This window comes from Aptenodytes forsteri, unplaced genomic scaffold (genome assembly GCF_000699145.1).
Source record: "Aptenodytes forsteri isolate BGI_AS27 unplaced genomic scaffold, ASM69914v1 Scaffold434, whole genome shotgun sequence".
Taxonomy (NCBI): domain Eukaryota; kingdom Metazoa; phylum Chordata; class Aves; order Sphenisciformes; family Spheniscidae; genus Aptenodytes; species Aptenodytes forsteri.
In genome coordinates, this window is record NW_008795183.1 from 1338780 (window position 1) to 1366086 (window position 27307).

At 39.5% G+C, this 27307-nt stretch overlaps 1 protein-coding gene across 2 annotated transcripts in view; it reads left to right on the plus strand.

Annotated features, from left to right (window-relative positions):
• Window positions 1-316: 316 nt before the first annotated feature.
• The window catches only part of GLRA2 (glycine receptor alpha 2), a 129282-nt gene continuing 102291 nt past the window's right edge, over window positions 317-27307 (plus strand). Inside the window, exons 1-3 of one of the 2 annotated variants that reach the window (XM_009278543.2) lie at window positions 317-384; window positions 2550-2683; window positions 22527-22594. In XM_009278543.2, the coding sequence (XP_009276818.1) occupies window positions 317-384; window positions 2550-2683; window positions 22527-22594 (270 nt within the window). Of the gene's footprint in view, window positions 385-2549; window positions 2684-22526; window positions 22595-22690; window positions 22759-27307 lie in introns of both variants that reach the window. The other variant, XM_009278544.1, reaches the window with a different exon arrangement.

The window sequence follows — 27307 nt, forward strand, 5'->3', positions numbered from 1 at the left end:
TTTTTTTTTTTTTTTCCCCCCCCCCCCCCCCCCCCTTCACCAAAAGCGAGGCGGGGGAACGACCAGGTCTGAGGCTTTGTCTTTTTTGTGCTGGCTGCTGGAGATGAGCCTAGGCTTGACCTGACCATGATTCCAAGGACTGGCACTTCTTTTTTACCCCCAGTTTGTAGAGATCCAGACCTTCTCTTCCTGATTGTCAAGAAAATTAAATTATTGCTGAATTTGGGAATCTAGGCAGCACCAGCTTACTTTTTCCCTGCATCTCTCTGGAATCGTTTCTGGGATATTTTCCAAATCATCACAGAAAGCAGGAGGAATGAACCGGCAGCTAGTGAAAATTTTGACAACCTTGTTTGCATTTTTCTTAGAGACAAACCACTTCAGGTACGTGATACGACTCTATGTGATGATTTTTGTCAAAAGGTTGGGGAAATCATAACTATAAAGATACTACATCCCATTAACCTAGTTTGTTTGCTATATTTGAGAGTATTTTATGTTCATTCTATATAGGCTATCCCTTTTACACTTGGAGACTCGTTGCTTGGTAACAAACACAAAATAATAATCTCAAGTTTGGGTGATTTATTTTCCATTTCTCTGATTCAAGGACATGTTTTTTTCACTGAGTATCAATATAGCTACAAACATTTTCTTCAGTTTTTCTTCTGAAATGCAAATTCTCTGCTCCCACCGGAGGTTGTTTAGGAAGTTGCTTTGGTTCCCTCCTCTTCAAGCTTTGGTAACGATTGAGACAGTTTTGTCAGGGATGTAGTTATTTGCAATTTGAGAAGCAGTCCTCTGATTTTGGGAAAACCCTGGATCAGACCAGTATTGTGCTCACTTAAAGTACCAGTATATATGACTGTTGTTTCTAATTTTTTTTTTTAACATTTCATGAGCTTTTGCTTCAGCTATTGACTTTTTGCAGTACAAAGCAAACAGGTCAGTCTTATTAACCAAAACACGATTTTGGCTGAGATTCATTATTCTACTGTACACTGCCGTGTGTCTACATATACACATATAAAGTGTTTTTGTATGAGTAATGAGGTATATATACAGTGACAGAATGAAATAGTGTTTATATTTGCGAGTCTGGGATCACAATGCAACTCATAACTAGTGGGCTCCGAATGAAAACAGAAGTAATTGTATAGGAACATCCCAAATAAGCACACTGGATTAATTTTCCATTTTTTATTATCTTAACTGAAAGTTTTCAGTATTTAAGTGGGGAATATCATCTACTACCTATTAAAAATTAAAGATATTTTGTAATGGTACCATGTCATTGACAAAAGCAAAAAGAAGCAACCACCCTCTGTAAATGGAACCTGGAAAAATGCAGGGAATTACATGACGAGAATTTACTATCACCTTGCCTTTTAACAATTCTGGTGGTTTTGTAAAGGGATAAAGGATTTGATATTTGCTTCTCATTTCAGATGCTCACATGTATATTGAATTTGTTTATACTTGTGTATAGATGCACAAAAAAACCCCACGAAATACTCCTGAAACTGAGTGGTTCCCTTCAGGCAAATATTTAAACAGAGAGTGGTTAAGAAGACACGGTTATAGAATTACTTTTAATATAGTTCAAGGATTATGTTGAAACATAGATACAATGAAATTGGTTATTTAAGAATCAAGATAATCCTTTATGATGAAATCTGTGCCTCTACACACCAAACATGACCATTTCATTCTAGTTTCTTTTTCCCTAGGGAACAACCATGGGGAACTCCTAAATTCTCTTTATCTGCAATATTTAATGTGCTTGCAGTGTGTAATATGCTATGCACACAGTGTTTCACATGCATGATATGGTACCAGAAGTTTGCTCTTAAATCTTGAAAACAGAGGTGTGTTCCAAGAGCTTGCATATAAATACCAGCTGGTGATAATACTGATAAATTTTATTACTCAATGTTCATTGGTAAAAAAACCCTAAGATCAGATGTGACTGACTCTGGAACCCTTTTTGTCATGTTGGGGAAGAATCCAGACTTTCACTAGCATGATTTAAATCTTTGGTGGGTAGCATCTGTAAAAAACATTTTTTTTGCATCTATATCCTTCCCAACATTAACAAAACCAATATTTTTCAGTGTTGCTTGGTGAGTGTTGTCAGCTCTTCTTTGGAAGTTTAAGACCACCTTAAACCAGTGTTAACATATAGTTTTAACAGCATACATGTAATTAAAGCAATGATATGAAATAGGATATCAAAGTCCCTGTAAGATTGCTCTACACATTAAGATGAAGAGTAAATTGAATCTTCTAAAGTCTTAAAGCTGTAATAAATTTCTTTTTAAAGCTGAAGGTTTTTTTCTGAATAGCAAATTGTGTCCATGCATTCTACCTTAAGCCCATTTTTATTTCTAGAATAAAGTTTCCAGATGAAAAATAGACTATATTTTTCTATAAAAATATTAATTTACATTCACTGAATTGAGACAATTTTATTTAAAGCTATAATTTCTCCATGACTTGAATACAATACAAGCTAAATATTAGCTAATGGTGGCTAATAATTTATTTAGGACGACTTTCTGTAAAGAACATGATTCAAGATCTGGAAAATCCCCCTCACAGACCCTGTCTCCTTCAGATTTTTTGGACAAATTGATGGGAAGGACATCGGGGTATGATGCTAGAATCAGACCAAATTTTAAAGGTAAGTTTTTTTAAGACTTCTGATAAATTAATTGATTATGTTTTGGACAAATTATAGGTTTGAGGGTTTTAACTCTGGGTTCTGATTCTCTTTTCAATAACTTCAGTTTTCCAGTGTGATAGTGCCATGGAGATCAGTTGATCCATGGAGAGGACTAGGAGAACAGTGTAGGTAATAAGGGTCCAGAGCTTAAAAACCCTCTTTTCACATGACAATAACATTTAGCTGTTAGAGGTTGCTTCTGAAGACCTTACTAATTCCACATAGTAAACAGGATTCCAGGTTCCACACTAAAAGCAATTGAGATGACTTGTTCCTGAAATTTTTAAGCCATGAAGACAATATCTTTAACACTTCCGTGCTGAGCTGTTGTCTTCTTTACAGCAGTGTCTGAAGAAAAGGTCTATACTTTTGTTCAACTTGAAGAAAGTAAAACCTTCTTCCCCAAAGTAAGGAGATAGGACTCAAGGTATGCACACAGCAGATTTTATCCTGTGAATGTTGACTGAATAATAAGAACCAATTTCTCAGGATCGCTACAAAATATAAAAACCATACTCTGTTTGTCACTTCCATGACTCCCTCCTTTTCTTCCAAAATTTGGACTGAGTTGTAGAGAGTCACCACCACCATTCCAGCATAAAGAAGGCTGTGGACTGGAGGCTTCTTTTGCAACCATTACCATTCACAGCAAGTTTTCCTTGCTGTAGTCCTGTAAATCCCTATGGAAGTGAGCACAGAACGTCTTGTAGCTTTGAATGAAAGGAGTTGGGAGAGAAGCTTTCATTGCAAATATTTAACATTTCTGGAGGGCCCTATACCTCCACCAAAACTGGCTCTTCTATGCCAATTTAAAGCTCAGAATGTGGTTTTACTTTGAAAACTGATAAAATGCTTCCTTCCTTAATAAATCTGATGCCAATGTACATTTGCACTCATATCTATCGCCTTTGGTCACCAAAATGCATGTTTTCCTGTATTGAGCCTTGTTAGCAGTGCTGTGAAAGTTGATAATGACTGGAAAAAACAATCACTTCTTAGCCAGTGAATGAACTGTAGGAAAGAAGCAGCTCACATATCAATGAGAAAAGTGTTTAATTAAATTTAGATCAAAGATCAGTTTCTTCTCTCTGTACCACATGTGCAAATTACAAGATTTGGAACAACATGCCTTATTTGACTGCTTCCTGTGCCTGAGTGAGGAGGAACCTAGCATGGCTTTCAGATACAAAGGTTTGAAAGCTGACAAGTTAAAAAAACTCTAGTCAGGGAATTCTTATGTTTTAATTTCAGAATAGTTTTCAAGGTGCTTATTGAGTGCCTGGAGTCCACGTTAGCTTGTAGTAAGTAATATTACATTAGGCTCTCACATCCATTTTGTGTGTTATCATGAGTATCGGCAAAGTTTTAGAGAATGCAAATGAAGGCAGAAGCTGCCTGAACTGAGCAAAGCAGCAATCATTAAGAACTTATTCCTGTCCTTTATATGGGAGGGACGCCAAAAGAAGACTTCTGCTTCATCTCTTGTAGCTCAGATAAAACCAGGAATAGTAGCAGTCCCTGTACATAGGACAACGTAAAGACAGCTCTTTATTGCTCCCCAGTGTCTAAAACCATTTAATGAAAAACACAGGAGGAGTCAGATTCACAGCTTTGCTCTCCACACATTCAAGCGGGTAGAGCAGGTATGGTGTGCACGACGTTATATGGTGCATGCTGAGCTGTTTAACAGACACTGCTCCCCTCCAAGTCCCATGGTTTGTTTGTGTTCCCAAAGTGAAGCTGCTGCCTGATGACACCTATGAACCCTTCATGGCAAAGAATCTGCCGTTTCTTATTTTTGATTTTTATTTTTTTATTAAGTCACTCTCCAGAGCAGGATGGTACTTTGCAGCAGTTTGAACTGATAAACAGATCTTCAGCATTTTTTCATAACTTCACATCTCTGAGCTCTCCTGGAGCTCTCAGTCTTCTGGTGAGGGGTTTGAAAGGTTTTCTTGTTCCTTGCTATGTTTCTTTGAAGGGTATTTTGTATCTCAGAGTTCAGAACTAGAGAGTTAAGTCATGCAGTTTTGAACTTCACATCACCAGTCAAAACCTTGTCAGCTGATAACCATTTTTATTAGTCAATATGATGCACACCCATGTTCTAGTTGCCCGTCTTGTTAACTTTTTTAAAAAATTGAAAATACTTATTGTTCTATATTGCCTATTTTTTCCTTTTAAAGAATAAGAAGTACAGCTGCAAAGAGGTAAAAATAAATTTATCTTGCATAGAGAGAAGTATTATAAAGATATTTTTTGTACTGAGTCTTTATTGTGACCATAATACAAATTGTTTCAGCTTCTAACATTCATTAATCTGTTTGAGATCTTTTTGGGGATATGGGCTATTGTACAATACTGATATCCTAAATCATATAAATGGATGGATGTATGAAATGTTGAATGATTACCTAATTTATAACACCTTTTGTATTTTAAGGCAAGAACTTTTAAGCATAAAAGAGGTCTGCAGGAACAATGGTTTAAACTAGGGATCTACTATCTGGCTTTGCATGTAGTCTGGGGTTAATATTTCTTTCCTGTGTTTAAAAAAGATGTTGTGGATCAAGGTGGTTGTGCCACTACTCATGCATTTGTCTAGCTTTGTCCGCTTTAGACCAGTTGCATAGGTTTCTCCTAGTCTACCGTAGGCATTTTAAAATATCAGAAAAGTCTGATTTCATGGAAAGGCAACTGAGTAGAACCCATTTATCTCACACTACTGATTATACAATAATTAAATATACTTTTATGACTAGTCCGAATGACTGGAAAACAGCAGCTATTTGATTGATTTGTGGAATAAAGGCTCCACATTCTAAAGACAGAGGAAAATGCTACTTACTGCAACAAGGTATTTTATCCAGGTAAAGCATTTCATCATTAGTTACTGCTTTTCTCTAACTTGCTTTTGTGAATTAGAAAATTCAGGAAGATAGTGGGAGAGCAACAGGTGAATATATAAATGTTTAGACATCAACAACAGGTTTTTGGGTTGTGGGTTTTTTTTTACAGCAGTACTGTATACTGAAAGATCCTTTCTTTTTTGTATCTTTGTCTTATACAATCATTTGAAAGCAGAGGAGCAGATTTCTGGTTCTTCTTGACACACCAAGTGATCAGATACAAAATGACCAGGCACTGAGAGGGACTGTCCCCTTAATGAACAGCCAGAGAGAAGTGCCAGAGTGACAGCTCTCAAAATTGCCTTCCTTCAATCACTGTCAGATACTTAATGCATACTTTTTCATCTTACACTTATCTTTTATTGAATTTGAATAGGCTAATAACTTGTGTAAGGACACAGAGGGGAATACTTTTAAATGTAAATATGAAGACTGCAATCTAATACTAATTGAAGTCCCCGAGAGTCTTTCTGTTGACAACAAACATACGCTCGTGGTCCTATGAGTTGACTTGCTGTTTCTTCTTCAGTTATAACATCAGTTGAGCATGGTTTCTGTAAAATAATAAAAAGTGAAACCTGCATGATGTACTTTTTACCTGATTAATATTAATGGTATTTTTTTTAATGGTAAAAACCAACAACAACAAATCAGAGTGATGTCTTGTACTTTCTCCACTGCTCACTTTGCTTTCCTCAACAAAACCAGAAATAGCAGCGTAGGGCACCTGTGTTATAAAACTGGCCAAGAAAGTGCTTTCTCACTGGTAGAAACCAGGGATGGTGAAGTGGTATCTTAGATTAGTGTATATTCAGCTCAGGTGCCTTCAAGATCACTGTGCAATGTGCACTGTGTGCAATGCCACAATACAAGGAATCAATCTACAACTTAATCACAACATGAGACCTGGGGCTAATGGAAAGTCAGCTTGAATTTAAAATTTCCTAGCAGGTGTTGACCTTCAGAGGTTACTAAATTGTTTCCACTTTTTAACACCTTCATCTTCTAAAACCACTTAAAATCTAAACATAAGCTAGAAATGATCAGACAGAGAAAACTATTTAACTATAGGCACTACTATGTCCTTTATGCCAAATACTTTAAGGAGCAGACCGGCTGTCATGCACTGGGTGGAGAGAAGGGGAGTTTTGTCACCAAGAGCTCCAAAAGCATGTTATCTTTTGGTATGGAAAACATTTACAATGAAGATGATAATGATTTTTTTTTGTATTGAATTTAATGTTTTAAGTGCATTCTTTCCCATTAAGTCATTATTTGCTAAAGAATATTCTGATTTTTATGGAGTTACATGGAGGCGTGCAGCTATAGTGCCCATTAATGTGCACTGGATGGTGCAATGCAGTGTAATTAACTTGCTCAAAAGCCGCTGTTTCTGAACTCAGAGAAGTCTTGTTAGAGGGATGCGGTTTGGGGGTGTAGTGACTATAGTTGTAAAAGATTAGTCTGTGATTACAGCGGTGTAATTTCGTTTTCATGCTGAGTCAGTGGGTTTATATCTGAATAATAAACACATGGACTAAGTAATTTACTGAAAATTAGCTTGACAACTGTTATAGGAAATGGCTTATGCATTTTAACTCCTTGGCAGCAAGGGTCATTTTTTCCCATATGTTCAAGCCCATTGCTTACTTATTGGGTCCCTGAGTTGGCCAGTAATGAAATGTTTTAAAAAGCACGAATGGAAACCACTGAATGACATTCAAGGGTGAAATTAATGGCATCAGGCTTAATAAATAAAGGCAGCTTCTATGTGCATGTTAAGAAGAGGCACTGTCTCCAGAAGTTGACCTTAATCCAGACATGACACTTCACAATAAATACCTGCTGGATAAACAACCTGTAAATACATATAAAAGTTGAAAAGCATACCTGAGAAAGGCTGTGAGGCTGCAGTGATTTGTTCTCCAGCAGCTAACAACCTTCCCAAAGCCAGACTTCAGTTGCTAACAGCTGCTGGCCATGAAATCAGATGTAGTGAGTATCCTGTACTGGGCTATTTTCCACACAGTTTGAGCCTCAAAGAGCCATGGCCGATGGAGACTCAAATCCCATTCAGGCATGACAGCATGTAGTAAGGAAGTGCACGCTACCGGTGCATTCCCATTGTAGGGCATGGGCTGAAGGTTCATTGTAGGAGGAGGGAGGCTATGTGGCCAGTTTTTGGATGTGGCCAGGCCATTGCACTCCCTAAATATAGCTTGCCTGAGGTGTGCAAGTATGCATTATTAGAGAGGTACGCTTCTCGTTTATTTTCCGCCTTGAAACACATCTACAACTTTACACTGCTTTCAGATGAAGCTGTGTACCCACATCTCACTACACAGTTAGATGCTGCATGAGGATCCTTACCTCGGGTTTGTTTGGTTTTGTTTAATTTTTCTTCAACTACAAAAATGTAGCTAAGGAAATGATGTTCAGCCCCTGCCCTAGGTATGCATGTTTTCATGCAGAAACCTTTTTACCGCAATTACACAAGGATCTTTTAAATTGTGTTTCTTTTAAATTTGCTGGTAAAGAGGGCTATGGAACTTGTCCTTCTGCCCATCTTTCTTTGATTTCAGGTTCTTTTCCAGAGCATGAGTAGGCTGAGGGAGTTGCATGGCTAGTTATGTCTAGGCTTCCAGACAAATGGGGCCAGACAGCAAGCTCAAGCAGCTCCCCTGATTATCTATGCTGCTTAGCTGTTTGCTCATTCCCTGCATCTCTTTCTGAGCTTCCTGCAGCCAGCTCCCTCCAAAGCAAGTCAGAAAGGCTGCAAGCTTGCAGCAGTGTAAGCACAAGCCAACCAGTGTTGCATGGCATCCAAGCTGAGGATCTCTCCCTGGTCTTCTTTTATATTTAGAAGGTTAGCCACAGTGATTCATATCATATTGGTGTGTTGCCTTTATTCAGAACTAGTGATTTAATTAAGAGATATCAATGGATTTGGCAGTTGTCATGGAATATTGGTCTGCTGCTGCATAAACTGCCAAGGGAATTTATGAAAAACAAATGTCAAAGCAGAGCCAAAGATCTTCGATATCAAAGCAGGAGACACTATTGTTCTGATCGTGTTCTAATTTAATTGTATTGTTTTCATTACATCCAGTGTCATGTTTAGATTTATATTTTCTATACAGTTGAAGCCAATGCCTTAGGGTCAGTCATTAAGCATCTTGTTGGGTTTCGGCTGTTTTAGAAAACATGCAATTTAAATAATAGAATATAAAAAACATGTACACTTAATTTATTATAAATATACACATTTTCAAACTGCAAATCTATTACATGCGGTGATATAGCAACTAGGAATATGTATACATAAAGCAGAAATATGCAGGTTTTTTAGATAGACTCATTACCTTTTTTTTCCCCTCTGGAAATGTGAATATAAGTCTCTGATTAAGTCATCAGAAAATGTATGTTTGATGGTTCAGCTTCCAAAAAGCATTTCACGATCTTTCACACAAATGACTGATTTTAACAGCCTGCAGAGAAGAGCCCCCAAAATGATGCAGACAGAGTGGTACAGGGTCTGACACAGCTCTAAGGTAAAGGTTACACAATGTCTGGCATAAATAGTGACCTGCCAATGTCATAAACACCAAGTCCGTGGTTAAAATTCAAAATTTACAGAAATATAAAGGCTGTGATTCTGGAAAGCATGCAAGATCTGAGCAGTGTAGTTCATGAGAGAGAAGGGCCTTTCACCAAGCATTCAGTTACTTGTAAGGGATAAATGAGAACAGTCTAGTGGCTTATCTGAACTGTGCCAGCTACTAGCAGTCCTCAGGTATTGCAAGGGCATGAAGACACATTGATTACTCCTTATGCCTCAGCTATATGTCAGCAGCTGGGAAGAGTGGAAGCATAAAGGCTTGATGAGCCAATAAAAGAAGGAAGCTTTTAAAACAGGACTTAGACGGAATATAAGCCCACAAACAAACAAAACCCCCTGGAAATCCCCCATCCACCTGCTGTGTAAAGCTGGCAGTGCATTACTGTTTTATTTTAAAGCTCCTCAGATTCTCTCAGTGCCCAGAATTGCCCCAGGCGGCCTCGCTTAGCACCCACCTTACTCCTTAGCCAAATCCAGGCTCTCTGATGAGGCACTGCTCCACCTCCGTCTCCCTGTAGGGACCAGGTATCTCAGAGCCTGCCTTATATTCCACAGGAAAGGGATTCCTCTCAGGGTGGATCTGTGATCACTTAAAAAAACCAAACACCAACACAAAATAGTGTCTGGGTGGCCTGCCTTCCTCTACAGTATATAGGTTTTGGGTCCAGTTTCCCCCCAGCTTAAAACATTCAGTATCTGATCCAAAGGACTATAAATGATTCTGAGTGGCCCATTTTGCAGCAAAGAATTCAAATTTCACTAAGCCAGGGAGATAATATAAGGGGAACATGGCTTTTCAACCTTGTAATGTAGCTGCTTGTCTGAAAGGGGAGAGCCTTTACTCTTGACCATTTTAATATGATGCACAGAAGTGACTGTTGTAGCCGTTACCCCTTAGGGGCAGCTGATATAACTGTTACAGAAAAAGTTGTCAGGACAGGGATTGGAAGCCAGCACTTCTCTCACTCTTCCTGATAATTGCCTGAACGACTAAGATACAATTGTGTGTGACTGCACTTTCTCTCTCTCCCACAACTTGCTGGGTTCAGTAGGCTATCCACACCTATTAAATATTTTTAAAAGTGATGATAGCTGCACTTTAGGATGAATCCTTTCCCCCCTGAATAGGAGACAGTGAGAGATTTCCCACCCCAGTTCCCAAGATACCCACAGCCTTGTAGCCTAGGACCCTTCAATCTGAGGCAGGCTTAGAACATCCTAGAAAGGACTCTTTCTGCATGAAATCTCTTGACATTTTATTATGGGCCGCAAAGCTGGCTGTGTTTTAGAAGGAAAGAAGGAAATTCTTGAATGCTTTTTCAAAGGAAGGTTGTATGTGTTGACTTGGTGGAAAATGATCTGAGCTGTGGATCCTGAGTGAGGTACTTCAACCTTGCTGAGAAGCAGGGTTTCAGGAAGGCCCCCAAAGAGCCTATTGCAAATTATTTGCTCTCTGCAAATGGTGACCCACTGTGCTGAAGCATCATGCTCTGCCCATGGACTGTATGAGGCCCTTAAGGTTCCTCCACAAGGGTGTGGGTGTTACGCTCCAAAGCGTCACACACTGCAACTGCTTCTATCTGTCATGGGGCTGAGATTTTTTTGGCTATAGCAAACAGCGGGCTCTCCAGGGAAGCACAGTAGTGGTATGATGCTCTCCTCTGAAAGCTAATAACCCCTACCTGTGTGTTTCTGTGTCTCCAAAGCCCAGGACTGCATGGAAGCAACTGGGCACATCGACTAGCTGAATTGTGGGCACGTTCCCTTAAAGAATAGTAACTGATAGTCAATTGATACACAGGGCATGAACAAAATCATTCTTCCTCCATCCTGGGAACACATCTATGTGTTATCTCCCTCGCTTTTGTACTTGGGGAAATATAGATGAAAAGAGGCTAAGTGCTTTCCTTAAACCAGCATAGTTAGTCAGGGAAAACCTAGGATTAAAATTTACCAGGTCCATACTCATTATGTTAGGCTGCCTCTAATGACTACGTTCCCAATGCGTGCTCTCTTTATGTCTTCGTCTTAGGCTATAGAACTGTCTTATCAGGACTACTCTTTCTTCTTGTGCTGTTTACTATGTTTAATAAAGCATTAGTCCTAAATAATAAATAAAATAACAGTAACACTTTGGCCGGAATGCTGCTATAAACTCTCACACTGCAATTTAAAACAGTTGTTGAAGAGATGCATGCAGGTTACATGCATGGGACCAAACCAGAAGCGTATGTAAAAACTTTGTTTTTACCAGATGTGAAAGTAGCCTATTGCCTATGCATAAACATGCACATACTCTCCCCCATGCCAAACTAAAATGCAGATGTGGCCACTCCACATAAGGGTTTCAGACTGCAGCAATTTTCCTTTCCAGGCAGTGATATCCCATCAGATGGAGCAGTCTCAGGTGTTAAAAGCCTTTGGTCAGTCTGGTTATAAGAGCCATCCTAAAAATAACTATCTGGGAGGATTTTGCAGCTTTTTGGCTCTATACTCCTGAGAATAATTTTGCAGCTCTTTGACTCCATACCCCTGAGAATTTTGGTTTTGTCACACTTCTGAGGTGTGTTTTGTGTGGGGTAAAGCACACACAATCTGTTAAAAACAGATTTTAACTCTTTTTTTTCCTAATAAAATAAAAACTTTGACTTATCAAAGTTATAAATAATTAGGGACAGATTCAATTCAGGCCAATAAGCTCCTCAGTGTGGACATAGTCTCATTTGGATGACTTTGTGGAAGACTCCTACTCAGCATGACTATTGGTCGTAGAAACCAGAAAAAGACCATAAGCCCTGACCCTGCAACATGCTTTATGTCAGCAGAGCTCTGAGCCTATGTGAAATCCATGTGATGCTCCTGTCAGCAAGGTAGTGAGCATCCTGCATCAAAGAGCTGATAATTTCCTTACAACAGGTGGTTTGTTATCGATAAAAAAGTAAGCCAGCAACCCAGTCAGTTTATAGATGCTTATTTTCTAGGCTGGTGAAGAGTTCTCATTCCCTCTCCCATTATTCCAGCCATGTTATACATAGGAAGAACTGATGACTGAAAAAATTGCTGGTGAAAGACACCCAGGAAGTGCCTTAAGGATGTGTTGGAGTTAAAAGACAGATCTTTTTTGGCATTCAGGATGTGAGAGATGACATAGGAGATTCCCAAAGGGAGAGGGGATGTGTGAAGGGGAGGGGATAGGAGACTGAACTAAACATGCAACAGATGAGCTGATGGGAGCATTGAAGCTGAGTCAGGAGGGAGGAATTAATTTCAAAGTAATATTCTGCACAGATTGTATGGAAATGAGTTGAACTATAAGGAGGTAAAAAATGGGAAGTTCCAAATAGCTGAAAGGTTTGAAAATAGAAGGCAAATTTTATTTTATTAGTGCTAGATGTGGTGAGTATATGGGTCTGTGTGTCTCTGACCAGTTGCAGATTGCGTACCAGCTCCTGACCATTTCTGTTGTCATTTGTCCCTATGCCTGAGCCATCTCTTTTCTCTACATACCATTGTTCACCTGCGTCCCATGTACCATTTGGTGTATAATTCCCTAGCAGCCATAAATCAATGTCTGATCAGTAATGTTAGTCGCCCAAACTGCTCTTTTTCTTCAAGTCCTGCATATGCCTTCTGACAGTAAAGCAAGGAACATTATGGAGAAATTAAAGGAAAAGCTGGCAGAATTGTGAAATAAAGTGAATGTCCAAGCTCAGAGGAACAAAAAAAAAAAGGAATTAAAATCGATTCTGAGACCTCTCTGTTGCCACAGAAGGAGGTATTGACCAAGCCCTGTATTTGAGACTGTACCTATTGACTCTTATAACTGAGCTTCCATTAATTTCTGCAACACAAGATCAAAATCACAGAGAAGGAACAAAATAAGAAATATTTAGAGAGAAAGGAAGAAAGTACCCTTTTTTTTTTTTTAAATAAATCTTTTGAGGTGAGATCACAGAGAGAACAAAATAAGAAATATTTAGAGAGAAAGGAACAAAGTACCCTTTTTTTTTTTTTAAATATATCTTTTGAGGTGAGTATGCTGAGCAGAATGAAGCAGTTCATTCTGACTGAAAATAGAATCCTAGACTGGTTGACAACATTTCGATATTATTATTAATACTTTTTTTTTTCATTAAGTAGATCTTCCCTCCTGCCTTCTCTTCTCAGTGAACATTTTCTACCTTGTGGTTCCATGCGATCTCTTAGATGAGTTGGCTACACTGACCTCGTAAAACATTATTAAAAATATTATTACTCAGGAGGAGTTTGACTGACCTTATGCTGGAGTGCAGATTTCATAACTAGAGATGTAATACCATCTCCTATTTAACCACATTCAGGAGTGTCCCAGGCCTCTGCACACATTATGCAGTTCACATGCCGACCTGCAGCAAAGAGATCTGTCTTCATTAATGCAAAGCAACCGAGCAGTTTCTCAGAATCAGGTGCAAGGAACATCTCTGCTACCTGCTCCCAGTGAGGCCGAGAGCCTCTGCCTTTCCATTTGCTCACTTCAGTGAGCACTGTTTTGCGATAAGAAAAGAAGTAGGTGTCATAAGAAAAGCAAACAATTCAATTTCCCCAAATACTACCCATTGCTTTATTGCGCTGGAAGAAGGAAGGCTTCAGAAAGAGATGCCTTGCAGTGAGGTGCTTGTCATGACTTGGAATGGAAATATTTGAAAGAAGAGTAGAGAGCTCAGAGAAAAAAAAATAGTTTAATGGACATATGAAGAATTGACACATTTATTTGAATATTTTCAAAGTTGACATAAGTACTAAGTAACTTTGCACTATAGGCTTCTAGTTCCAATGGGAAGTTTCCGGATGTAAGATTTCTGATTCACTGTTTTTTAGATTTATTTCCACAGACTCATTCGCACATGGAAGGCTTTAGCTCTGGGACTGGCTGCACTCAGTCACAAGTGTGACTGAGGCTTGTGTAGAAATATCTGAGTTAGCTTTCAAGTAATTTGCTCAGAGGTGTTCTGCACCACACCGAGATGATACAGAGCTCAGCACAAGCTATAATGCCTGAGGTTAATGGCCTCCAGTGAATTCCAGCCTGCCATGACTACATCAGTAGCAGCCCTCAAACTACCTATGTGAAAGCCAGTTCCAGTGCATTTATACAATCCGTTGTGACTGCTCTGGCTATATATTCTTTGTAGACTAGCTCAGGTTAGCTGGGTAAATCAGGAGCATGTCAACTGTTGAAAGGGCTTTTCATTTCTGAGCTCCTGGTTTGTGGAGTGAAATAAAATAGTGCCGGAAAATTGTTCTTGTGCAGTGTCTGTTAGATAACCTATGTGGAAATATCCCACTGCACCCCAGAGCTGACAGTAATACATGTTTCTGTTATCAGCCTCAGCAGAAAGAGGCAGGGAAGAATGAACACATCATATGGACTATCCTGTAATGCCAAATGCAGAACTGAAGAGGTTTTGTAGTGCGAGACTTACGTTCCTCTTCCAGAGCTGGGTCTGTGGACAAAGGCATTCACTGAATGTGAAGCATGCTAATCCAACAATTTTCACAAGCACTTTAAGGCACAAAAAAGTTCATCTCAGCAGGGATTTTCCTTCCGTGAAACATTGATAGGATTTTACCAACATGACTCCTGTTACATTCAGCAACAGTCCCACAGCTGAAAACTCACATACCACTTCAGAAATTGATTTCTCACTGTATGACCTCAGACTATGTCAATGTATATATATAGATGGCTCTAGCTGTACTTACTCCAGAGACATTTTCTTTCTGTGACTCATTCTATAATCACCTGCATCTGACAATCACTGGAGTATTTGTCTTGTGAGGTCACAGTGGTATTTTGCTGAGAAGAGCTTTCAATTTTGGAATGTCACATGCCCTTTTTATATCCAGGTCATGTCATAAGGCTGTATTTTTGCTCAGATGTTTTCTCAAGTTAACCAAGTGAAGGGAGGCAGCTTAAATCTTGATGTAAGAGAAGAGTCCTTTTGATGCCATTTTGTTTATTTATATTTGTGTGTGTGCCTGCATGTGCACTTCTGGAAATAGGCAGCTGGAACTAGGGAAAAATTGGACTTTCCTCTATCTGTAATGCTTTCCTGCTGACTCCATTCAACGTTGCGTCTATCTCTCACCTGCTTTGGGTAGGGCATGTTGTGTCTCCTTCAGTCTGTAAACACCATTGCCATAAGTGGCATTGCTGACATATATCCCTCAGATACTTGGTAGTATTTGGACCCAGTGATATCAGTGGGAATGAGAGTCCGGAAAAGGATTTAGACACCTAAATATCTCTGCAGGTCTTGCTCTGGCTCTGTAAGTGCCTTTGTGGCTTTTAGCCTTATTCTGTTGATCATAAATGTATATTGATATCACAGAATATGATTCTGAGTCTCAGATGCAACAGTAAGCACCCAAAACTGTTGCCACATTCCCACCAGGAGATATGGCATTCTCAGCAAGCTAAGTTATTATATATGACAGATGAACTTTCAGAGGATGTTGGTTTTAGCTTGATGAAGCAGAACAATAATTTTGTCTTTATTTGATTTTTCCAGCAAATTGCGTTAGTGCAAAGTACCATACAATTGCTGTTTTTCAGAGGTTCCTGAGATCTCTGCCCTTGTGGGGTTTTTTTTGGCATTTGGAAATTTTTTTGTTTGTTTGTTTAGTAGGTAGAATTGTCATCAATGAATAATAAAAGTGACATAAGCATAGTAATTTCTGTGTTACATTGGATTGTGGTGTATACTTCTAAAGAAGAAGGAATTATCTGTTTACTGGGCACGATTATACTTAGGGAGTCAGGGTGATGGACTCCACAGAAATCCCATAGAAAGACAAGCTCATAAATGAAAGACATCACTCCCCAACAAGAAATGTTACCTTGATTTGTAAGCCTTAGCGTAACTATGTTGTCCCGGTGTCATTCATTTTGCCTCCTGTGATTGATACATTTCCCTTGCTGTTAACACTCTAATGAGGTGATGATGTTTAAATGGAGGAAAACATTGTTTTTTCCCAAAGGCAGAATGGTAGGAAAAGAGAGAAGGCTTACCTAGGTACTGGAAATAAGACTACCTGTGGTTTACCTCCTGCTTTCTTACTAGAACGTTAAGCAAACTTTTTAAATCATATGAATTTTCTCATCAGGGGTTAGGCTATACATCATACAGATCCTTGAAAACAAGTGTGCAAGCTGCACTGCTTCTGGAGTAGCTGCAGGATCCCTGTGGCTCAGAGGAACTTTTCTAGTGCATTAAAGCTGCCTTTCTCTCCCTGGTCCAATATCCATGGTCCCTGGCTACAGGACAAGCTGAGCTGCCTTTGATAGCACTTCTCCTGTCCTTACCCTGCCTGCCTCACTCTGAGCAGGGAGGAAGCTGGGAGGATAAACAACTTGCTCCTGCCTAATGACCATGGCCAGCTGAGGTGTCACAGCAGTAGTTCAGCCTTGCTGTCTGATTTACAGGGATGCGCCTGCAGAGCCATGAAGAGATGCATTGGCAAGCTCGTGAAGTGGTAAATCAGGTACTGTAGTACTGCAGCTGCAAAAGCAGAGCCCTCCATGGAGGTTAGTTCTGTTTTAGGTCTCATGAGGACTGTGCTGGACATTGGAGGCTGTTCAGTTTGGTTGAGAAAAAATGGTTGCTAAAACCCCAGCTGCCTCCAGAACTGGCAATTAAAAAAACATCTCCAGCAAGCTCTGCTACCCTCCCCTACTGTCCTAGGATCTGTATTACCAGTGCTCAGGTCAGCATGTGGGTCTTTGTCCTGCCCTCACCCACATTTTGATCTCCTCCCTCATTTAAGCTCAAACATGAAATCCCTGCTCCACAGACGAGGGGATGCCCAGGCCCTGGTGAGATCACTGCCTCCTCACTTTGCCCCTTGGTCCTGTTCCTGGATCTCTGCTCTATCCCTACACTCTGGCGGAATTGATTTTAGTCTTTTCAAACAGTCCTGATGCTTATCCTGCTCTCTGTGGTAAGGGGAGAGGGACAGTTCAGTTCACCTTTCTCCTCTGTATATGGGACAAAATAAATCATCTGATGTGGTGAGAAAAGACTCCTTCCACTGGCACATGGGCCAAGGTCAGAAGGTGGACCAAAAAATATTACGTATAGAGAAAGACACGAGATTCTTCACAGATCTGTAAATATCTTGCCAATATTTTCACTGTCATTCCATGAGGTAGTTCTGTCCCATTTTCACTGCCATTCCATGAGGTAGTTCTGTCTCATTATCTCTCATTTTTGCTTCCACATCTCTCTGCTTTTCCCACAGTTCTCTGTGTGCGTTTGTACTGTATTTTAGTTTGCCTTACAAAATCCCTTAATAAATACACATATCAAAGAAAATTGGCAAGTGCACAGGTATCATTTTAAATCTCTTGTATGATTATAATATTCCCACTAAGGACATTTTAGCTATATGGCTGAAATTAATACGAAGGAAAAAAGGCTGCCAGATGCAGCCTGGAAACCGTACACCAAAAAGGCAGAGTTGGGATGGACATGAGAATACAGATATGATTAGTTGCAGTTAGGATGATCTCCAGGGCAAGAGTACAATAAATCTTCTAAAGAACCTACCAAATGAAGGAAGCTTTGGGACCATGAAGAATCGATACTGAAGAATATTAAGCAAAAGCTGCAGTTAGCAGCTGGACGCAGCTCAGTGTACGTCTTTCAGCACTTGCCACTCAACATGGGGACTTCCCCATGCGTTGGGATGAATTCACCCCCACTGGCAGCTGACAAGGAAAGGATTCACTCTCTAGCCAGACGGTGGCAAAGTCACAACCACCTTTGGTACAGGAGCTAGGAGGCAATACGCCACAGCAGATTCAGGGGAATATTCAGTATCTTTAGGGTTTCTTGTGGGTAAGGTGAGCAGTTGAGTTCTGAGGACTTTCTGTAAGTGCTAAGTACCCTGAAGTCACAGGAGGTGTATGAGACATTATAATGTCAGGGCTTTTCAAAAAAGCAGTGTATTGGAGAGTCCCATCAGCTGGCAGCAGCAGCAGTGCCCTCCGGGAAGCAGGGGGGAAGGAGCTGCAGGGAACAGAAACGGTATCTTAGCTGTTTGTCAGAATACAAGACATCTACTTTCTGGTGGATTTGAGCATTAGCTACCTGTTTTGGGTTTGGTTTTTTTTTTGCCTGAGTCCTTTCAAGAAACAGACATTTTCCTTATGACTCAAAAATCACTTTGATTATCTTGAATGTTCCTGAAAAGCACCTGGACTGTTACCTTGTTGCATTGGAGGTGACAAAAGGAAAACTAAGGGGAAAAGAGGATTTCATTATAAAGTATACTTTGCTTAATTTTTTACAGGTAATGTCAACTCTTTTTAGATTTTAGGCAGTAAAGTCAAATTAAATGTTTCCATTGCCTTTGAAGAGTTTTAGATTGTGTTCTCAAACTTTGGCTATACTTCATAGATGTTTACTGCTTTCAGTTTAAATGAACGATTAGATTAGAAAAATCTTATAGGATGGAGTGTGTGAAATGCTTCATGGGAAAAAGTGACGTTGTGTGCTCTCTTTAAAGTGCACTTCTTCCTTAAGATGTACAACACCTATACACCCCCTCCCCACTGGAATAATATCAACAATAGACAAATAAAATCAATAAAAAAAGAATAAAAGCATTGCAAACTTCAGTGCTCAGTTAGTTATCTTTTTCTTATGTACTTCATTTGGCTTGTGTTTCCTATGCACATTTAGAAACCCCATCACTTACAGATTGACTTTGAGAGAAAGTTGGACTTTTAGCTTAGAATCTGTAAATTATATGATCAAATCTTAGTTTTTAAGATCCTCTGATAAGTATCTTCCATTCTGATTTGGTTGCAAATCTTGCATTACACTTTTGATGTTTATAAACAAATCTAAATGATCAGAAAAAAATTGAATTGGTGATATCTCACCATAAAGCTCTTTCCAGAAAACTCTGAGGATGAAGAGAACGTGACCGGTTTTGCTGGCAGTACTTATGTTTACTGAGATCTTATACTATTCCACATCTACCCACAGAAGGCAAGTAAAAGATGTTATGCTATTGAGTAGAGAAATGGAGGGAGATGTTTGCTTTGTTGTAAGATACAGTGCTCTAGCATGTACCTACTTAGTGTACATCTGAATTGCAGTCTGTGCTGCGGTAGTGTATTTCCTTACATAGGTAAGCATGTTTACTAGGTTCTGCTGGCACTCAGGAATTGAAAGCTGTGGTGCTCACATATGGCGGCTTTTGCAAGACAATGCCATGAGATTGAAGAAAAGTTGACAAAGAGCATGGGAAAATGCCAAGGCACTCAATACCTCCTTCACCTCAGTCTTTACTGATAAGACTGGTCTTCAGGAATCCCATGCCCCTGAGACCTGTGGCAAAGTTCAGATCAAGGAAAACTCAGTGGAGAAGAATCAGGCTACAGAGCATTTAGACAAACTGGACACAGACAAGTCCATGGGACCACTTAGGAAGCACCCACAAGTATTGAGGGAGCTGGCTGATGGCACTGTGAGGCCATTCTTAATTATCTTTGAAAGGTCATGGCAACTGGAGGAGGTTCCTCATCACGGGAAAAAAAAATGTCATTCCTATCTTCAAGAAGGACAAGGAGGAGGATCCAGGAACTACAGGCTGGCCAGCCTTACCTCAAAGCCTGGATCAAATCCTCCTTGAAGCCATTTCCAGATATGAAGGACAGGAAGATGACTGGGGGTAGTCAGCATGGATTTATGAAGGGGAAATCATTCCTGACCATGCTAATAGCCTTCTACGATGACTTGACTGGCTTCATGGATGAGGGAAGAGCAGTGGATATTGTTTAGCTGAACTTTAGCAAGGCTTTTAGCACTGTCTCTCACAACATCCTCATAGACAAATTATTGGAACAGGCTAGCTAAATGGACAGTGAGGTGCATGGAAACCTGGCTGAATTGCCATGCTGCAAGGGTTGTGATCAGCAATATGAAGTCCAGCTGGAGGCCAGTCACTACTGGTGTACTGCAGGGGTCAATAATGGGCCAATACTGTTTAACATCTTCATTAATTACCTGGATGATGGGACAGAGTGCACCCTCAACAAGTTTGCAGGAGATACAAGACTGGGAGGAATGGTTCATGCCCCAGAGGGATTTGCTGCCATTCAGAGGGACCTGGATAGGCTGCAGAAATGGGCCAACAGGAGCCTCACGATGTTCAGCAAGGGGACATGCAGTCCTGCACCTGGGGAGGAACAATCTGGGAGATGACCAGCTGGAATGCAGCTTTACAGTAAAGGCCATGGTGGTCCTGGTGGACACCAAGTTGAACATGAGCCGGCAATGTGCCCTTGTGGCAAAGAAGGCAAATAGCCTCCTGGGCTGCATTAGGCAGAGCATTGCCAGCAGGCTGGGGGAGGGGATCTTTCACTCTGTTCAGCACTGGTGAGTCACATCTGGAGTGCTGGGTCCAGCTCTGATCTCCTCAGTATGAGAGAGACATGGACTTACTGGTATGCACCCAACAAAGGGTCACGAAGGTGATTAAAGGACTGGAGGGTCTGTCATACAAGAAGAGGCTGAGATTGCTGAGGCTGCTCAGCCTGGAGAAGAGAAGGTTCAGGGGGATCTTATCCATGTGCATAAATAACTGATGGGAGTAAGTAAAGAAGATGGAGCCAGATTCTTCTCAGTGGTGCCCAGTTACAGGACAAGAGGCAGTGGGCACAAACTGAAACACAGGAGGTTCCACTTAAACATAAGAAAAATCTTTTACTGTGAGGGTGACTGAGCACTGGCACAGGTTGCCCAGAGAAGCTCTGGAGTCTCCATCCCTGGAGATATTCAAAACCTGATGGGGCATGGTCCTGAGCAACTTGCTCTAGCTGACCCTGCTCTGGAACTAGATGGACGAGGGGGACTGGGTGATCTCCAGAGGTTCCTTTCAACTTCAATGATTCAGTGATTCTGTTTGTTTAGATGTAGAGAAATATGTTGGTCAAGCTGCCCAGCTAGTAGAAATATCAAGTAAAAAGGAAAAAAAATGATACCATGGAGGGAGAATAGCAGACTATTTGACTTGTTTTAGCTTGGCGTTGAAAGTGAAAACACATTTACAACATAAAAAGGAAGTGTTTTTTTAAAAACAGTTGTTGCAAAAACTGGGTTGAACAACACACTTCACTGGAATTTAAGAGCCTCAAAACACATTACTGTTGTGGTTTTTCTTCCCAAAACCAAAATATTTGTTTCCTCAAAGGTGGGTGGTCTAGCACTCAGGAAGCTGATAGTGTACTGGGTTTCACTGGGCACATTACTTTACCTTTCCATTTTTCAGAAAATAAAGTAATAATGTTTCCATCTTTTGTAAAGCAATTTCAGATCTAAATATGAAACCAAATGTAGGTATTTATATTCTGTGCACTGACATGATTTTTTGTAATATAAGGAAAATTATGTGATTGAAAATAATAATGAGAAAAGAGAGAAGAAAGTACTTGATACTCAATGCTTGTATCAACTTTTGTGTCATTGAAATTCAGGCATTTAGCATTAATCCTTTTTGATTCAGTTGAGAACCCCTGTTTATTTCAGCACACCTGAAAAAACTAGGAGGCTAATAGACAACTAATTAAATATTAAGTCCCCATTCATTCTGCTACACGTCAGTGACTGCTGAATAACAGGAAAGGAGGTGGGAGGGAAGAGATTATGAATAGCTAGTTAATGAAAGCTGTGTCAAGCCAGAAAAGATATTGCTAAAATATTTGTTTATGGCAAGGCAGATATCTCCAGATCAGGTGCACAAAGAGCTGCTTGTATAAGTCCATTTTCAGTGGACTGGGGTCAATGTGAAAAGTGACCCTTGCTTGCTGGGAATTTCAGTGGCAAGCCTTTGCATACAGAGCAGAATAGGTGTGGAGAGATAATCTTTTAATTTTAAGTCTGAGACGGAAGGGAGAGAGGAGTGGTTGCAACGCTAAAACATATTCTGCATTGGTACTGCGGATAAAGAAAAAGCTGTTATACCCATGCCCTCATTCAGCCCTTCTCATAAATCCTTAATGCAAGCATGTAGTTCTGTGTATTTCTGTAACAACTTCCAATGAAACTAGGTGAATTAAATTAGTGTGGATAATGTTTTTCTTTTGATCGATATTTACATGATCTGTTTGGGAAAACTCACTTTCTACTTATTTTCAGCCACATCTGTATCAGATTGTACGGAGGCTGAGGGATCTGTACTTTTGTTTCAATGTATATTGCAACATTTTTATTGCATTCCACAGGTCCTCCAGTAAACGTTACTTGCAATATTTTTATCAACAGTTTTGGATCAGTCACAGAAACCACAATGGTAAGTGCTATGATGCCCTTGGCAAGAGAACAACAATACTTAATATATGTCATGAACACAACCTGTCAATTTTTCTATTTATTGTTCAACTTGCAGGTCCTCCTGTAAATGTTACCTGCAACATATTTATCAACAGCTTTGGTTCAATAGCAGAAACTACAATGGTGAGTGGGACTGGTCATTGAAGCCATCTTGTGAAGGAGTGGGATGTGATGTAGAATAGAGGTGCTCAGGATGTGGGGACATTTACTAAGTTATTAAGCTACTAAAAACCTACCAGCTTAATTGAAATAAAATATCTATAAAATAACTATATAAAGAGCTATATAAATTATTAAACTCAACTACCAGGTCTAAATGTACATATGTAGTGACTGCACCACAGTCTGCAGTGACTGTGATGGCAGCAAATATAGGTGTGTGCAAACCAGCTTTCTCAGTTTTTATTAGCACTGAAGAGGCAGAGTAATGGCTGGAGCTCAGCTGTGGGGCTCCCTGCCAAGTACTCCACATTTTGAGTGGGTCTTACACCACATGCTGAGTTATCTGCTGCTGCAGACTGTGCTGACAGAGCTACCAGAACAGTCTTGCTTAACTTAGCTAAATCTCTGTGAATTGCAGCCACATCAGTAACTGAAGTGAATGCATAACTTGAGTCAAATGACTAAAACATATAGCTATAAGGAGACTTGGTTATTCTGAGGATTAAATTGGTACTAAGAAATGATGGGATCCCAGCTGATTGAAATGTGTATTTTGACTGAATTCAAAGAACGCTATCAGTCAAAAAAACAAGGCCAAAATGAAAATGTCAGAGTTTTAATTCTGATATATATAAAAATAAATAGCTCAATTTTTCATTTAAAGATGAGATATTTCTTTTAAAAATTGCCAAAATTTAGGATTAATGAAGTCAAGCTAAAAAAATGGAAATGAAAATTTTAGTCCAACTTTTTTCTTTTTTAGTCTAGAAGTGAATTTTCTTTTCAATATTTGCTAAGAAAAATTAAAAAAAAAATTTCTGAGTCCATTTGAAAAGATGTTGAGTTTTTTAGTCTTCTTTTTCAAACCATTAACAAAAAAGAGAAGTTATTTATTCAAGCATACATACACCTGACTAGTGGGGTTAGTCCAGAGAGAGATTTTTGATGGCTTTCTTATAACAATGTGATAAACCCATAATAATTATCAGGTGCTCATATACAAGAAGCACATTAAACCCATTCTAGAAAGGATCTAGTGACAAATCCCAGCTTGACTTTGAGCTCTTCAAGTCACCGCTGCCACAGAATAAACTAAAAGTGGGTGCTCTCACCTTCATTGAAATTTTGCAAGAGTTAATTTCGTTGCCTCAGGACACTATGGACAGCTATGGACACTTTTGAAGTAATTGCAATGTAGTTTCACAACTCTGTTTTCCAGGGATTCCTACACAGTGTCCAGGCCTTTCTGTATTTGCTGAAGCCAGAGGCAATAAAGGTGCTTAGCATCCTGTAGGACCGAGTTCTTGGTAGCTAAAAATGAACTTGCTACCCACAAAAGGACTTAAGGTATACCAAAGAACTGTTTTTATTATAAAATGGGATAGATACTGCCTTGCGATCTTTGCATTATGAAGGAAGAGCAGATATTTAGCCCAACTTAATTATTTTATTTAATATTCAAATACTTCATTTAAATTCAATTGTAATTCATGCCATCATTTTAGAAAGTGGTGCCTAAGGAATGTAGGAACGCAAATCTTCCGCTCCTAAATATTTTTACTTAAAAAACCACCCTGTTATTTGATGTTTTCTAGAGATAAAGGGCAAGTTATTGCTAGGCAGGTTGCTTTCTTAAATAGTGTGGGAAAGACTCTTCTATAAATATAAGCTATAGCATACAGAGCTATAAAATAAACAGATACATAAATGCTTTAGAGTACATATCTGTAATATTTTAAAAACATGTTAAAAGAAAACTAAAATCAAGTTAAAAATGACAGGAGCAAACATATCTTGATGTAACATAATCATCAACAGATTTAATTTTCAGTTTTTTGGAAAACTTAATTTGTTTTCCTATGTTTAAAGGAGTCTGTGAAGATAGCTATGAATGTAGCCTTTTTTACCCAGCTATGTCTGTTGATCCTAGCATGTAGAGGCATCAGCATAGTGTTAAGTAGCAAAAATCCTGCACGTCACTGGCTTTACAAGATGGCATTCAATGAAAATATTTGCACGACCTAATGCTGATTGCATTAATTAGACTCCTTCATTGCCTTGATTAAATCCCCTCATTGCATTTTACCTTCTATCAAATATGTTAATGTGCACCTTTCCAATGTTCATTAACACATTCTGCTGAAAACAGCCAAACATTCAAGCAGATGAAAACAAAGACTATTGGCTTTCTTATTTTGCTTTGTTCATATCTGCCGAAAGTGTGGAAAGATTTCTCTTAGATGCTGTTCAATGGTTTGATATTGATTTTCTTAATGCTGTCACTTCTTTAATGACTAGTGTGACTAGCTTTAGGATGTTTTAAAACCACCAGAGGCAGACGTCAATTACTGTTCCATCTACTTTTCCTTTCTGAAACAGATGTAATCAGTTGGTAAAAATGTTGGCATCCCTTGTGATAAATAATGAGTTTTGTTTGACTCCTAGGATTCATTTTTCCCTATAAAATGCTCTTGATGGTTTTGACATAAAACTAAAAGATTCATTTAAAACCCTGGATTGTAAATTCAATAGAGACATTCCTGTCTCAGAGGACAGGAATGCTTAGTGAAACCATGTATATGTGCTGAAGGGACGTTATAAGAATATAACTTGGACAATCTACAGTAACTCATTGGAAACTTTGGAAAGGAAAACTTGTTTAGAGAAGCTTGGCAAACAGGATTACAGTCCCAGACCTACTAAATTCAGTAAGCCAGGTTCTCGATAACATCAGCAGGAGTAGTTTCTGTTTTCTGATTAGGACGACACCAAGATAAAATTCATCCCTGTGTGAAAAGCCAGCACAACTCTTATGTCCAGTATATTCTTCTAAAAGCTAAACCACTTCATTCAGAAATAAAACAGGATTTTGTGCTGGCTTTCTCCAAATGGATGAACTCCATAGAGTCACCATGAGTTTTGTTCCCAAAAATCTAGGGAAACCAATTGCATATGTATTAGTCTTTCTGCACTATAATGCATGTATGGGACAGTATCACAACTGTTTTTTTTTTTCTCCAAAAGAAATGGTTTTCTTCCATATTAGAATGATGTATATTATACCAAAATAAAAATAGTAAAAAAAGGGCCAGATCAGAGTCAAGATGGAATTGTTGGAAATTTTCTTCATTGATTTGCTTGTCTTTCATTTAAGCCCTAACTTGCAAAGAAAGAGAAAAAGGCATTCCTGAGTAACGTCATTGAATAGAGCAGTTATGCCAGTAAGCTCTGTATCTATTTTTGGAAGCATTCACACATGCAGCATTCAGCAGAAAAGTCACTGTACAGCATGACTGCGGTTGGGTATCACAGATGAGTAATCTACGTCAGGCTGGGCAGAGTCCCAAAGAATTCAGATGTTCAGTGTTGCTAATGACGAGGATTTTTTAGCTATCAGCTGCAGGAGAAGTTAGGAGCAGTTTGTACATTGACAGATAATTGTTAATTGCAGAAATGACTAACTGTGAGGACATTATTATTGTCATTATGCCCTATAATCAATGACTGACACTATGCAGCAGGTTCTCTGTTGGGGTAAATGCATCGAACTCCAGTTGTGTTTTGAGTACTTACGTTAGCAGAAAAATTTGCCGTTCCTTTTAAAATTTTAGGAGCAATAAAGCTTGGCTGTGACTGGCTGTATGATATTATCTTCCCACTAGAAAAAACATAATTACAAATCAGCTTGTTAGATCCTGATTAATTCACATGTATAGTTTTAACTGCATAAGAGACTCCCACTGAAGGAGTCCCCATTGGGGACACCTTGCGTACTTAGGTACATAGGTAACCAAGTGCTTTTCTGTCACACGGCCTTGAAATAAATGGTTAAACCACTACTTTGCAGTTAGCATTCATGTTTAGGATTTGGAGAGAGAGACTAGTGTCTTTGGTAAGCCCCTCCTATGCATGGAAGGCCAGCTAAATCTGTTCTTTGCCTCAGACATCTGACTCAATACCTGGGCAACCAATGCTGTTGGAGGGGAAGATGGGAGGAAGGCTAAGATCTAAGATGACCATCAGTTCAGAGACAGAAAATAGCACTGAAAATGGAGCGGGGCTCCCCAGCACACCCCTGCCACAGCAGTGCCTGAGGCCAAAGGGACCCAGAGCTTTGCTGAAGCTCTGGGGAGTGAACCTGGTGGCCATGGGTTTGCTGAAAGACCATTTCTCTCTAGATTCCTATAGCAAAAACTAAGTACATCTGTGGATGGAGTCCCTGAATCTTCAGATAAATCTACTAAAACTAGTCAGATGAATATTCCTTTAGTATGTTGGTATTACCCTGATCTTATGGCTTGAGGACAGAGGAAAACTGTTTATCTGAGTTGCCTTGAGCTATCGCTGGCATCGGTGTTACAACTGAGACCGAATCTTCAGGTCCACACTCCTCATTCAGAGCAGTGGTGCTGTCAGAAAGAATTTGTGGAGCAGGTGTACTCATGGTTGTGTAGGAGTGCTTTACTACAGTCCACCCACTTCTACCCTCAGGAACTTGCAAGATACACAC